This window comes from Artibeus jamaicensis, unplaced genomic scaffold, assembly GCF_021234435.1.
Source record: "Artibeus jamaicensis isolate MK-2021 breed Jamaican fruit bat unplaced genomic scaffold, CSHL_Jam_final contig_956, whole genome shotgun sequence".
NCBI lineage: Eukaryota > Metazoa > Chordata > Mammalia > Chiroptera > Phyllostomidae > Artibeus > Artibeus jamaicensis.
The window spans coordinates 596,505-609,923 of record NW_026522021.1 but is presented as its reverse complement, the minus strand read 5'-3'; the positions used below and the strand labels follow the sequence as shown (position 1 = coordinate 609,923).

The window sequence follows — 13,419 nt, the reverse complement described above, 5'->3', positions numbered from 1 at the left end:
CAGAAAAGAAGGAAGTGGTGATGACAGCTCTCTTCTGAAGTTTGGCCTGAAGAGGGGAAGATGGAGACAAGAAGGGGTGGGGCTAAAGACGAAGGGAGGCTGAGAGGGAGAAAGGTGGGTCTCAGCAGGTGCAGGAAGAGAGGAGGTGGGATGAGAACTGAGAGAGTCGGAAAGCCAGGTATTTGAGTTGAAGATTTCACGGAGGGTAATGACAAGGGCTAGGTCATAGGAGTGAATGGTTGAGGGGACACCTGATGTGTCAGGGGACTGGATACGTTGTTCACACCAGGGATGTGGCCGTGACCATGCTGGATGCTAAGATCTGGGGCAGAGAGGAAAGCAGGGACCACAGTCTTCACTGAAGGGAGGGCATCTGTGCATGAGGAAGACTAGCAGGTGGTTGACCACAGGGAGAATGTCTCAAAGAATTGTTTTTTTTCCAAATGTGGGGTAGTTTAGGCCTTGGGGGAGGAAGCCACTTGCTGAGGTCAACCAACTAGGAAAATAACAGCCCAAACTGTAACCCAGGCATATACTGGGGGACTGGTACCTGTGGACCTTCGTTTGAACCTCCTAACCCCTCAGGTAGCTGCACTCAACTACTTGGGCACCTCCAACCATTAGCACTGTGGTAGTTCCATCTCTGTGAACTTGGCACCATCCCCTTCCTGAATCTTCCGAGGATGAGAGGAAGCATTTTCTCTTGGGTGGGAAACTAGCCCTGAAAAGCACCGGTAATTATGACACGTGTGCTTCTGTTCAGGCGTGCCGGGTAAACGTGCCTGGGGGCAGGGGTCGCCCACTAGCGCAGGACCTTGTGAACAATGTGAGCTCAGGCTTCGAGGCTGAGGACTCATCAGACAAATGATTCCACTGCTGAAAGAATTCTCATCTATGACACAACTACTGTAGTTTACAGTGTTTTTCTTCTTGTTTTTCAGGTCATTTAATGAAGGGCTTTCAGGTGTGAAACCCACAGTATGGTTGCTTTCTGAGAGTTTTGCCCTCTGAAATTCAAATGACCCCTTCCCTGAAGCTGCGGAGGCGGGGCGGTAATCAGACCCCAGGTTCTCCTACAACCTTTGTTAGGGCAGTAACCAGAGGGGGCCTGGCTTAGTCTGCTTTGCACCTTAGTCTGCCTTTCTGGACCGAAAGGCATCATTTTTGGAGAAATGTGTCACGGTGCAGTGCAGTGTGATAGATGGAAAAATCCTATGTAGGGCACGCAGGAAAGACTCTGAGGGGCCGTCTGGTCTCGCCTCGTAGTGAACCATGCGTGTGCACTTCCTGAAAAGAAGAACGTTCTTGTTCGAATATCTCGGTTGTAACACCGCGGAGTTTACCGTTGCGGGCGAGAGGTTCCCTGCAGCAGCGCGGATGGAAGGCGCAGGGGCGCCGAAGAGACACGTTCACCCCCGGTGCCAGCTCTCCGCGCGCGTACAGCAGGGCTGGAGTTCCGAGCGTGCGGTACCCAGGTTAGGTCCCCACGGATAGCAGAGGGTCCGGGAGAGGGGAGTGTGCTTTGGGTGAACACCCGACAGCTCCGGCCAGCGATCCGCGCAGGGTCACAGTCCACCTAAGTTCGCGCGTGGCTGCCTCGGCCCTTCCCGAAGAGCCTGCCCTTCCGCCCGCTTCCCCACGTTCCCCACCCGCCTTGCGGTCAGAGAGTGGGATCCCCGTTCCCTCTCTCCGCCCCTCCGCACGCAGTGGTCGGTCCTGGGCATCTTCCGGAACTCGTCCTGGGAACCCCGCTCCGGTCTTAGACCCTCACGCCTCGGGTCGGGCGGGGCCCAGCCTTTCCCGGACCTGCCTCCCACACCCAGGGTGAGCAGTGCGGCTTCCCAGTTCCGTTGCGGGCCTAGCACTGCCGCGCGGCCGGCCAGGGAGCCAGAGATGCCCGGGCTTCCGGCTCATCGAGCAGCCACCGCGCCAATCCGCGGGCCGTGCTACCTGAGACGCGCCCGGGGACAGGGGAGATGCGCACCTTTTAAGGGTTTTTGCACCTAGGAAGGATCGGGCCACCAGGTAGGGGGGGTCCTCGCCCGCCCCCCCTCCGGGCCGCGAGCACCGCCGCTCTTGACCCACCAGGTCACGTGGCCTGCAGCGCCCCCCGCGGGCGGGTCACGTGACGGCAGCGCGCCGTTGCCTTGGCAGCGGCTGCGGCCCGCCCACTGGACGGGGCAGCTGGTGGAGGCGGGGCCAAGGGGTACGCGGCGGGACCGGCGGAAGAAGAGAGGTAAACGCGCTCTGCGCCCTGGCCGGGACCCCGAGCAGCGTTATAGCCGCCGGAGCCGGGAGGGCCGGATGGGCAGAGCAGCTCGGTGAGTGCGCATCGCTGGGAGTCCAGAGGAGGCAGCCGGGTCCCCGCCTTAACGGGGGACTCGACTGGGGAGGAGATGCGCTTTCTCTTGGGCGGGCTCAGAATGGGGCAGCTGCGGGATGCGGGGGCGGCCAGGTGACCCCAATCCCACTAGATCCCCGGGCGGGGTGCGGCGCCGGGAGGACTGGGAGGCTGGGGGTGCGGGCCGAATCCGGGTCCCGCGGCCGCTGGGGCTTCCCTGGGCGGGGAACGGAGATGCAGATGGATGCCTCTGAGAGACCCCTGTGGGGGCTGCTGGGCCCCTGCCCTCCACGAGTATGACAAAGAGAGAATGAGAAACAGACGTTTCTGCGGGACACTTGCCATTGCTCACGCCCCAGATGCTTAAACGAAGTTGAGACAGCCAGACCCACCCCCTGAATGTTTCAGACAGGCCTGCCAAGGAGAGTAACTAATGCAGAGGGAGTCCCTGTTAGTGTACCAGACCTCCTTTCTCTGACTTCCCGTATATAGAAACAAACGACAACCCTTGTAGATTCTGCCAGGAGAGCATCCTTTGGAACTGCTGCCACCTGACTGAAATGTCGGGCTCCATCTTGCCCCTCCCTGCCCGCATCCTGAGTCGAGTGTGAGAACCAGACCCTGCCCCTCGTTGGGCAGGGGACGCCTGGCACTAGGGAGGACACTGTGACTGGCAGGGATAGGGTAAATTTGAATCAGGTCTAGGCTGCTCCCTCTGCAGGAAGTGGCCTTTCTATCTTCAGGACCCAGGCTGCAAGCAGACAGACAGCCCTCCTTCCTTCCCATCCCTTCTATTCTGAGGATGTTTACAGGGCTTCTGGGACTGCCCTGGACACTCCCAGGAGGTCACTGCCAGACCTCACTGCCCTGAAAACCCTCCATCTCCACTTCTGAACTTGAGCCCAGCCCCCTGCTCAATGATGGCCCCAGGGCTTTCCTCTCCGTCAGCACATGCATGCCTTTGTTTTTTGGGAGGCCACCAGGCCTTCCTGCCATTTCAGTGGGCATACAGACTACATTGACCCCGGATTGTTCCGGTCCCCTCATTAACTCCTTCCCTGACCCACACCATGCACTGCCAGACAAAGTCTGGCACAGTCACACTGTCTGGGCTGCCCTGGAATCCAGCAGTCCCTGTATTCCACGCTCCCCACCCCCCAGTTCCTTGACCCTCTCTGCAGCCAGCCTTCCTGCCATGCCCCCTGCCTCTCAGAACCCCCCCCATGTGGGGAGTGTCTTGTCTCTGAGGGAGGTCCCCTCTTTGTCAATATTGCCTTCACTACTTATGTCCTTGTCCCCTGTCTTTGCTCCCCAAAAGCGACCCTCTCCCTGCCCAAAGCTGAGGCAGCCAGCACCTCCTCTGCTCCCTCGGCCCTCACACCCCCTCCACTAAAGCATTTAGCTCATTAGATGAGAATCATTCCCTTCTCTTGCTGCCACAATGGGCGCATGAACTCACAGTCCTCACCTTCTTTCATCTTTGATGCCTAGATACCAAGTGCTATCTTAACTTTAGGGCCCAATAAGCATCTCTTTGATGCAGGATGTTGGATGGAGAGACAGGTGCTCTGAGGGGGCAAAGGTTTTGCCTCTCAGGCCTCCATCTTCAGTATATTGTCTTTGTCATACCTGTAGGTCCACTTCTGTTACATGGAAAAAAAGAGAAAAAAAGTGCATTTTCAGATGATGCCATTCTAAATTATTTGGAGCTAACCAAGGGCTTGGTTGGTGAGCAACATTAGTCTGAATTCTCCCCCAGGGAAGGGACCTCCCAGTGATTAAGAAAGCAGTGCCGCTGACTGCAGGTGTGGGCAAGGGGACGGTGACCAAGGCTGGCCTAGTAATTGACATCCCTAGCAGAAATAGAAGAGCACAGAACTGTTCCCCGGGGTCCTGTTGGCCAGTAAAAGCTGTGCCTCCACAGCCTGGCAGTGAACAAAGAGGAAAGCACACCAAAACAGAGCCCTTCCGACTTCCAGGACCTTCTATAGAACCGTTTTAGAGATTGGCATGGATGGGTCAGGTGTGGGGCATTTATTTTCTCAGCTGCTGGCCCTGGCGAACACCCCCGACCCCACCCACCCATTCCCAGCCATGCTCCTCGGTCTGTTTGTAAGAGCTCTAAGTAGGCTTTTCATAGGGTCTTTTTTCGGGCCTAAATGCACAAGTCTGATACCAGCTGAGCTGTGAGTGCCCGTGCGCTTGAAGCTTGCCCTGCAGATTATTTAGAGCCGATCCCCGTGTGTAGCCACACAGCCAGCCCAGGACCATGTGAGACTACCAGCCCCTGTCCGGAGTAGGGAGATTCAGGTTCAGATTCACAAGTCGGAACCGGTCAGTCTCTCTGGTCTTCATTCTGTGTTATCGTCACACCAGATGTCTCCCCGGGATAACTCCAGGGGTCTCCAGTCTCCACTCTTCGTAAAACATTCTCGTGTCAGTTGCCGGATTTAATTTTTTTAAAAGATTTTATTTATTTACTTTTAAAGAGAGGGGAAGGGAGGGAGAAAGAGAGGGAGAGAAACAGCAGTGTGTGAGAGATACATCAGTTGGTTGCCTCTTGCACACCCCCATCTGGGCACCTGGCCCACAACCCAGACATGTGCCCTGACTGGGAACCAAACCGGCGACATTTCTGTTTGCAGGCCAGCACTCAATCCACAGAGCCACGCCACCAGGGCTAATTTTTCATTTTGCTAAATGTTTCCATTTCATCCTGGTTGTGGCTGTACTTTATAGGTTTATAACCAAGTATTTTTTAGGGTGAACCATGCTGATCAAAATTTAAGTTGAGTTTGAGAAACTAGTAGCTGCTTGGAAAGGTATATTTCACTGTTGACACTTGAACATTAAAAAACAGTTCTGAGTCCATTACCTGGTTTAAGGGCCCCAGAGGGCAGGGATGTCCTCATTTGAAGATGAGTGAGGTCAGCAAGGTCGGGTGTGGTGCCCAACCTCACACAGTGGGATCGAATCCAGACTTGGTAACTTGAGGTCCTAGGATCTTTTTACAGCCCACTAGTCCCTGGTGATAGATACAAATTGGAGGATCATCTTAGGTGCTCTTGGCCCAAGGTGGAATTTCATTCAGCCAACAGATTGGGATGGGAGGCCAAATTCCTGCTTTGCAGATAACAGTGTCAGATACTGTGGCGGTTCTCGGAAGCGCACTCCCGACCCTCCTGTCCTATAGATGGTCCCCGTGTTCCAGTGTGGGACTGTGTCAGAGAGCAGGCCCCCCACGCACACACCTCTGGCCCCCACAGCTCTAGTGTAAGGTGCACACAGCGGGCCCCAGAGAAGATGAACTGGGCTCTCGGATTCTGGATTTTCCAGGCCCTGGAGCCGTTTGGGATTCCTGACTGTGTCCCTGCCCTGCCCCCAGCCTGGCCCCCATCATGAGTGCTGAGCTCAGCGTGCCTGTGGACCCCTCCACTCCTGTCTGCTCAGAGCCGGCACACAAGGGCATGGATTACCGGGACTGGGTCCGCCGCAGCTACCTGGAACTGGTCACCTCCAACCACCACTCCGTGCAGGCCCTCTCCTGGAGGAAGCTCTACCTGAGCAGGGCCAAACTGAAAGCCTCCAGCCGAACCTCCGCCCTCCTCTCAGGCTTTGCCATGGTAAGTGCAAACACTTGGTGGGAGCAGAGCCTGCAAAATGGGCTCTGGCTAATCAGTATCCTGTGATGCTTCGGGGAACAAAGCACTCCCTCTGGGCCCCATCGGCAGCCAGGATGGACCGGGAGGTGGTTTCCCCTCATCCCATCTCCTCCCATCTCCTCCACGGCGACTGGTCTCTCGACCAGAGGGCTTGCTGAGAGATATGGGGGAGTTCTTAAGCCTCAGAGCCCACAGGAAGCACCGCTCTCACATTTACATCCAGTGTTTGGCAAAGAAGTTAGGGCGGTCATTAAAATAGCTTCAGGATGTGGGGTTTCCTGGAGCAAAGTACCCACATCTGCCCATCTCAGGCACCACCCAAGAGTCTGCAAATCTCAAGGCCTTGAGCAGAAACTGTGGGATTGATGGGTTTGCACAGTGTAGCCCACCAGGGTACAGATGCCCTCAGATGTGGCCTCCGGGTGACGAAGCAGAGCCTCTGGCCTCGTTCCCAGTCGCCCAGCTGTGACTGTCCTTCTGAGTCATCCTCCAAGACCAGAGTCCTGCTCAGGCACTGTTGACGTTAAACCCCTCAACCCTCATCCCTTTAGGGAATTGTCCCCTGGGGCACAGGTGTCAGAATTCCCGGGGCTACAACCACTTCTTTCTCTTGTATGAGGTCCTTTTGGGCTGGAAGTGGGTTTTTTTTTTTAATGCAAAAGCAGTTGTTGTTTTTCTGTAGTCCAGAGCCTCAGCTGCCAGATTGGTCGTGCAGAAAATAAAAGGCCATGGGAGTGAGCCACTGTGGCCACTCTGACAACGGCCTGCTTGGTCATTGCTAGGGCCACTCTTGGAAAAATGACATCCAGGGTGCAGCAGAGTCACCAAACTGAGAGGCAATAAATTTGGGTTTAGGTCTAGGGAAAGCAAAGTCTTCACTAGGCCTTGCATGTTCTAGAGCTTGTTTTCTACACCTCAGAAGAATTACAGTGTGGCATTACGTCTTGCTGGCCTGTACTGCGTTGTTCTACTGACTCTGGAGAGACACCAGCCCCGGGGAGCGCCTCTGGCACAGTGCAGCGAGGGCTTCCCGTCTGTGCCGGGCCTGATCTCGGGTCTGCACCTGACATTCAGACTCTGCCCTTCCAAACATTGGGATTTCCAAACCTAGGGCAACGTCTCTGCTCTCCAGGCAACAAACTGCTCGTCCAAGTTAAAGGCTTTAAAACTACTCATTCAAAAATTGAAAAAGAAGCTCTTGAATAAAGTTATCAAACAACGAGGGAATTCCGGAGGAATAGTTGAGATGTACTGGCAGCCTTCAGGGGTATGCAGTGGTCTGAGGATGAGAACAGTGACCGCTGAGAGACGAGGACCCCGCGTGCGGGCCCCGGAGCGCCCTCCGTCCTTGGTGTGGCAGTGGCAGTTACACTTCCCAGGAGTGAGTCAGCACTGGCAGAGTGTCGCCCGTGTACCAGCAGGTGCTTCAGTCAGCAGCATGGGGTACCTTTTAGAAGGTCCCTCTTAGGGAGCCTGCCCAGCCTCATGTGCACCAGAGACTCCACCGTGACAGTGAACCCTGGGAAGCCAGGGAGACAGCATGGAGCCAGGACGGGATGGGGAAAGCAGCCGTGACCCTTAATTAGTTTTAACAGACCACCAGTAAGTCAGGCAGCCGCTCAGACCGCGGAGCAGCTTGGGCGATGGAAGTAACTGGCACCCACTGTCGGCCAGCAGTCAGGCCATGGGAACCCTGGCCAGATAAGGGCTGGGACCTGGAGGAAAGAGGCAGTCTGCTCCGAGGGGGGCCTCTCTTTATATTATGTGTTCCCTCATTAGGACTGTGGAGCTGCTTCCTTGTCCAACACTGAGGACTTGTGCCCAACCCGCAGCTTCTTCATGTTTAGCCGCCTTCTGACACGCAGAACCAGTGAGCTGAGGCCCCCTCTTAAAATCTTTATACAAGCACAAGGGAAAATGGCCTTTTGTCCTTTTCTCCTTCTGAGGCAGAACAAAACTGCTTCCTTGTAGTCCTTTTAATCATCTTTGTTTCTTATCTCGGTGTCCTCTGTGGTTTACAACATCCTTTTGGTGGGCCATATCCTTTGTGGCAACAGGAGCCCACCCAGGCCACAGGGGCACCAAGAAAAGACCCCTCGACTCCTGTCGTTGGGTACCGTCCTCCGGAGCAGTGATCACGGTGGAGGCCCCGCTGAGGCGCGGCCCACGGGGGCAGCCATCTCTTCTCCGTAACTGCCGAGCCTTCCGTCTCCTCTGAGGGGTGGGGCGCTCGCTGTGAGAGGTGACAGTTGCTAGAAGTTGTGAAATCTTTCCTGGTAATTTTTAAAAACAGGGCTGGCTCAGATCTAGGAGGCAAACACAGCAGGGGCAGGACTGGGGAGCCTGCCTCCGGCTTCTCTCTCCCTCCAGCCTCTTTGCCGGTTGGGCTTTTACCTGGGAGAAGGCCCTTCCTTGGTGGGCCCCAGAGCCCTTGCTGGGCCTGGCCTAAACCCTGACTGGGAGGTGCGCAGTGCTGAGTGCTGGGATGGAGCAGGTGGTAGGGGCAGGGCCTCCCAGGGAGCTGTTCCGGATGGGCAGTGTCTGACCCAGCAGGGGCAGGGGCAGGGGCACGTTGCTCAGTCTGTAATTTGAAAGCCCCTTGGGCCTGGGGTGAGCAGGCACTGCTTAAATGGCTGTGGGCATTCACTGCTCGAGCTAAGCTGGGGCTTCTTGTGGTTCCCCCTGTGGGTCTTCCCTGCCCTTCCATTTAAAAATAATTTTTATTTTGTCAGTTATTACATGTGCAGTTTAAAAATTAAGTACAGGTGACCCTTGAACAGCACAGGTTTGAACTGCACGAGCCCACTCACATGCGCCCAGTGCCCCAACACTCCCCTGCTGCTCAGGGGCCTGGTGCACGGGGACAAGACCTACAGCAGCCCCAGCAGGGCCGTGTCCCCACTGCCCGGGGGCAGCCACCTGCAGCTTTCTCAGTCTCCATGTTTCCCAATAACACTCGGAGCCTGCTATTTCTTGATCTGTGCCTTTAGACATCACCCGCTGGCATCCTGTGGCTGTGGTCAGTGGCTCAGCTCACTCTCCCCGCCCGGCCTCCTGCCCACAGCTGTGCCTCCTCCCCACGGCCCTTGCGGTCGCCACCACCCCTGGCCCTCAGACACGCAGGTGCCCCTTGCTGGCTGTTGGCGTCGGCGGGGAGATGCACCCCGTGGGCTGGGTGAGCCTGGCTCGGTGTGCAGCTGAGTCTGGGTGCCACAGGGAACCTCCGTTTTCACTTTTTTTTTACCTTTTGAAAGGTCAGTTTTTATTTTTTTTTAAACAACAGTTTTTTTGCAGCTAAGCCGCACTGCGGCCTGGCTGTGACAGCAACAGTGAAGCCACAGGTTCCCAGGGGAGGGTGGCCTCTGCCCTGGCTCACAGCTCAGCACTTCAGCACATGCTGTTCTGTGTTGGGGAGGCATCTGGGGTGTGGCCCCGCCCCAGCCCCTGCTTCTCCAGTCTCTTCTGTACTTTGAGATTTTTTCCTCATTTAGCTCTTCTTTGGCTAATCAGAAAAAAGGAAAGTTCAAAATACTTTTTTTAACTGAAATTTAAAAAAAATTTTTTAAAGATTTTATTTACTTATTTTTAAAAAGAGGGGAAGGGATAAAAGTGGGAGAGAAACACTGATGTGTGAAAGATGCATCAATTGGTTGCCTCTTGCACGCCCCCTACTGGGGACCTGGCCTGCCACCCAGGCATGTGTCCGGACTGGGAATCAAACCAGGACCTTTTGGTTAGCAGGCCAGCACTCAATCCACTGAGCCATACCAGCCAAAGTCAAAATAGTTGAGCAGCAAGTCGGATGCCCTGTGCTCTACAAGGGCCTGGAACTGGGTGCCCAGTCCAGTAGCAGCCTCTCTGCCTTGCAGGTGGCCATGGTGGAGGTGCAGCTGGAGACGCAGTACCAGTACCCAAGGCCCCTGCTCATCGCCTTTAGCGCTTGCACCACGGTGCTGGTGGCCGTGCACCTCTTTGCCCTGCTCATCAGCACGTGCATCCTGCCCAATGTGGAGGCCGTGAGCAACATCCACAACCTCAACTCCATCAGCGAGTCGCCGCACGAGCGCATGCACCCCTACATTGAGCTGGCCTGGGGCTTCTCCACTGTTCTCGGCATTCTGCTCTTCCTGGCTGAGGTGGTGATGCTCTGCTGGATCAAGTTCCTGCCCGTGGATGCACGCCACCAGCCTGGCCCCGCACCTGGCCCTGGCAGCCACACAGGCTGGCACGCTGCCCTCGTGTCCACCATCATCATGGTACCCGTGGGTCTCATCTTCGTCGTCTTCACCCTCCATTTCTACCGCTCACTGGTGCGCCACAAAACCGAGCGGCACAACCGAGAGATCGAGGAGCTGCACAAGCTCAAGGTGCAGCTGGACGGGCACGAGCGCAGCCTGCAGGCTGTGTGAGGGCCCGGGGGGCTGGGGCCAGGGGCTGGGGGCCGACAGGGGGCAGCCTGAGTGTGAGGGAGTTTCAGAGATGCAGATTGCCGTGAGGCCGCCTGGACACTGCCAGCTAGTTCAAGACCAAAGTTTTACTCCTGTCTTCATGCTGTGAAACCTGGATCATTTCCCCTCAGGAAGTGAAAGTCTTTAAACCAGAGACTCTGTTGCTAAGAGCTTAGGGTGAAGAAAGGCTGAGTGCTCGGCCCTGGGAAATCCTGAGACAGGGCACAGAGGGCCACCCCATGACCGAGGGGCTGCAGGGCAGTTGGGTGGCGTACATGACGGTTCCAGCCTGCCATAGTCAGGTGGGGGCTGTGGTGATCGGATGGGCCCAGGACTGCACCCTGGGCCCTGGTGCTCCCCTGCCCTGCCCTGCCCTGGGGGACGTTGGGTGGCCTGGCTTGTGGGGAAGGCCGGCACCGAGGTACGTGTCAGCCCAGCAGGTGTGCTGGGTGCTCCAGGAGGTGGGAGACTTGTCAGGACCTGGGGCAGACTCCCGAGGGTAGGGACCTGGCAGGGTCGGGGAGGCACGTCTGGGAGCAGCCCCCTCGAGGAGGCTGTTAATGGAGAGGTGCTCCAAAGCAGTCTGGGCTCAAATTCTTTCTTCCCAGCCTGCCTGGGGCCCTGGCCAACTGACCCAGCAAGGCCACCAGGCTGGGAAGGGCCACAGTCCAGAGGCCTCCATCTCTTGGCCATAGGATGCCCTCTGAGCCTGAGTCAGCTAATCCTCCGGGCTGTGGCCACCGAAGGCCAAGGGCACTTGCTCAGGTGACAGGGTCTGCGATCCCCCTGCTGCCCGTGGTGGTGGGCAGCGGAAGGGGCAGCTTGTGGAACTTCCTGTCTGTGGGAGGTGGCACCAGGGGCCAGCCCTGGCCACCTGCAGGTCTCACTTATGACATGGAACAACTACAGAGAAGGCACGACCCTACACAGTGCTCCCTCCTGGACCCCTAGGCCCCCCACTCAGCAGCACACTGGGGCCCAGCGCACACCTGCCTTCGCCGTGTGGGGCTGGTGTTTCAGCCAAGGGCGCCTGGCTGCCCCAGTGGGTGTTCTCGGCTGTTCACGTGCAGGCTGCAGCTCAGCCTCTGTGAGCATGCTGTACACTGAGCTGCTTTTATTCCCCCCCCCATTTTATTTTAATTCTAATGTTCAAGTTCAGTTTTCTGCCTTTTCCCCACACCTCTTCCCGCCACCCCAGCCATCCCCACCTCCCTCCCCTAATTACAGCCCCACCTTGGTTTTGTCCATGTGTCCTTTATACATGTTCCTGAAAACGCTTCCCCCCCATTATCCCTTCCCACCTCCCCTCTGGAACTGTTTGTCCTTAATTTCAACGTGTCTGGTTACCTGAGCTGCTTTTAAAAACCATGTTTACCACACTGGCCAGCAGCCACCTGGAGGAGACTTTGTTTTCGCAGATTGTCACTGAGTCTCATGCTCTGGTGGCATTCCTGTCAATAGCCTGACACCTCTGCGGGGTCTGGGTCGCCTGTGTCAAGAAACCCTGACTGGCCTAGTCCAGGTTTCTAGGGATGCGACCCATTGGTGAGAACATAAACCTTAACCTGTGACTCAGGAATGCCGAGGGCCCCTGGGAGCTTTGCTGAGAATCACCGGTGGTAGTGGCAACACTTCCAGGAAGCCTGGACACGGTGTCCCAGTGGCCAGAGCAGGGCCCAGCATCTTCTAAGAGGTTTGTGCCCCTTGCGTCTTCTGCAGACACCTGTTGTGACTTGCTTGCTCTCTAGTGCATGTTTCCTCTTCCCTGCAGCTGTGTTGGAAAGGCTTACCTGGTCTAACATGTTTGCTTTGTGAAGAAATGTCAGCATCACGGCAAGACAGCCACTTACCTGGCAGTGATGAGACAACTGGCTGTGCAACAGCTGGGAGCAGGCAGCAGGCCCTCACTCCAGCCTGAGCCTTTGGGAGGGGCTGTGCCAGCTCATCCCAGCCGCCCCTTTCCCAGGCCACCTGGTGCCCCTGCCCCAAGGATGCCAGCCCCCTGAAGTGCCACGCTACCTAGACTGGTGAGCACACCCCCAGGGCCAGCAAGGGCCCATTGTTATGCCTGACCTGCGGGCAGTTTGTGGCCCCAACAGGGGCAGATGCTCAGTGCCCAGTGATGGTGCCATGTGAGTGGGAGAGATGCCACACATTGTGTTTAAACACCAGGAGAACAGTACTCGTGACTCCTTGTTCTCTCGTCCAGTGTGCTCTCCTAGCTCCAGCCTTCCAGAGACTGTTGGAGCTGCAGGAACAGTGTACAGGGCAGTGTGGGGAAGGGGCTGGCAGGTTACAGGCTAGAAATGTGGATTGGGGAGGTTTAATGTGACTGCGGGGTGTCCCAGTACAACAGGTGAGGTGCTGAGGGCCACCCGGGGGCGGGTCTGGCTTTGCCTGAGTAGTCTCCGAACAGACCTTCCCAGTGCTCGTGACGACTGCCTGCAAGTACTGGCAGCGCATTCCAAAGTGGGGCGCAGTCTCCATTCAGTACCTGACCAGAAGCTTCAAAACTCAAGTGTTTCCATTGTAGAAATGGTGAGTGCAGAATGTAGTCCGTGTCTTCTAGGCAGGTCTGGAGGACAAAGCGGAGAAGCCCAGGGGGAGGAGGTTCATCTGTAGTCTTACCTGTCTTGTGCCGATCGGTCCATTATGCATGACACTGTGCAGATCATGTGCGGGATGCAGAACCACTGTCCTGTGTACAGGTCTTAAAAAGTTGCTCTGGATTGAATAAACAAACTCTGTCCTTGGTGGAAGGCTGTGGGTGGTCCCTGGTTCTTCCCTGGTGTCTGCTACATCCTGGGTCCTCAAGGCCTTCCTGCAGCCTCCTAGTTTTGGTCACCAGCCAGTGTCCTAATGGGCTTCCCAGGTGAGGGACTTCTCTGACAGGGCACTAGGGCCCAAACACGCCATGAGGCACCTGACAAATGGGGGCCCCCTCTCCCTGCAGCTTTTCTTCCCAAGC

At 56.5% G+C, this 13,419-nt stretch overlaps 1 protein-coding gene across 7 annotated transcripts; it reads left to right on the top strand.

The window, feature by feature from the left end:
* The first annotated feature begins 1,095 nt into the window (after positions 1–1,095).
* ORAI2 (ORAI calcium release-activated calcium modulator 2) lies at positions 1,096–13,210 on the top strand. Of its 7 annotated transcripts, none has more exons than XM_037139180.2 (4): positions 1,097–1,475; positions 5,727–5,964; positions 9,873–10,370; positions 12,223–13,210. In XM_037139180.2, the coding sequence occupies exons 1-4, from the start codon at positions 1,273–1,275 to the stop codon at positions 12,367–12,369; spliced, it is 1,086 nt and encodes a 361-aa protein (XP_036995075.1). In that variant the 5' UTR covers positions 1,097–1,272; the 3' UTR covers positions 12,370–13,210. The 7 variants fall into 7 exon arrangements, with proteins under 7 accessions (XP_036995076.1, XP_036995075.1, XP_036995080.1 ...); XM_037139185.2 differs by having other exon boundaries at positions 1,393–1,475; positions 5,678–5,964; XM_037139187.2 differs by lacking the exon at positions 1,097–1,475 and adding an exon at positions 1,644–1,824.
* Positions 13,211–13,419: the final 209 nt, after the last annotated feature.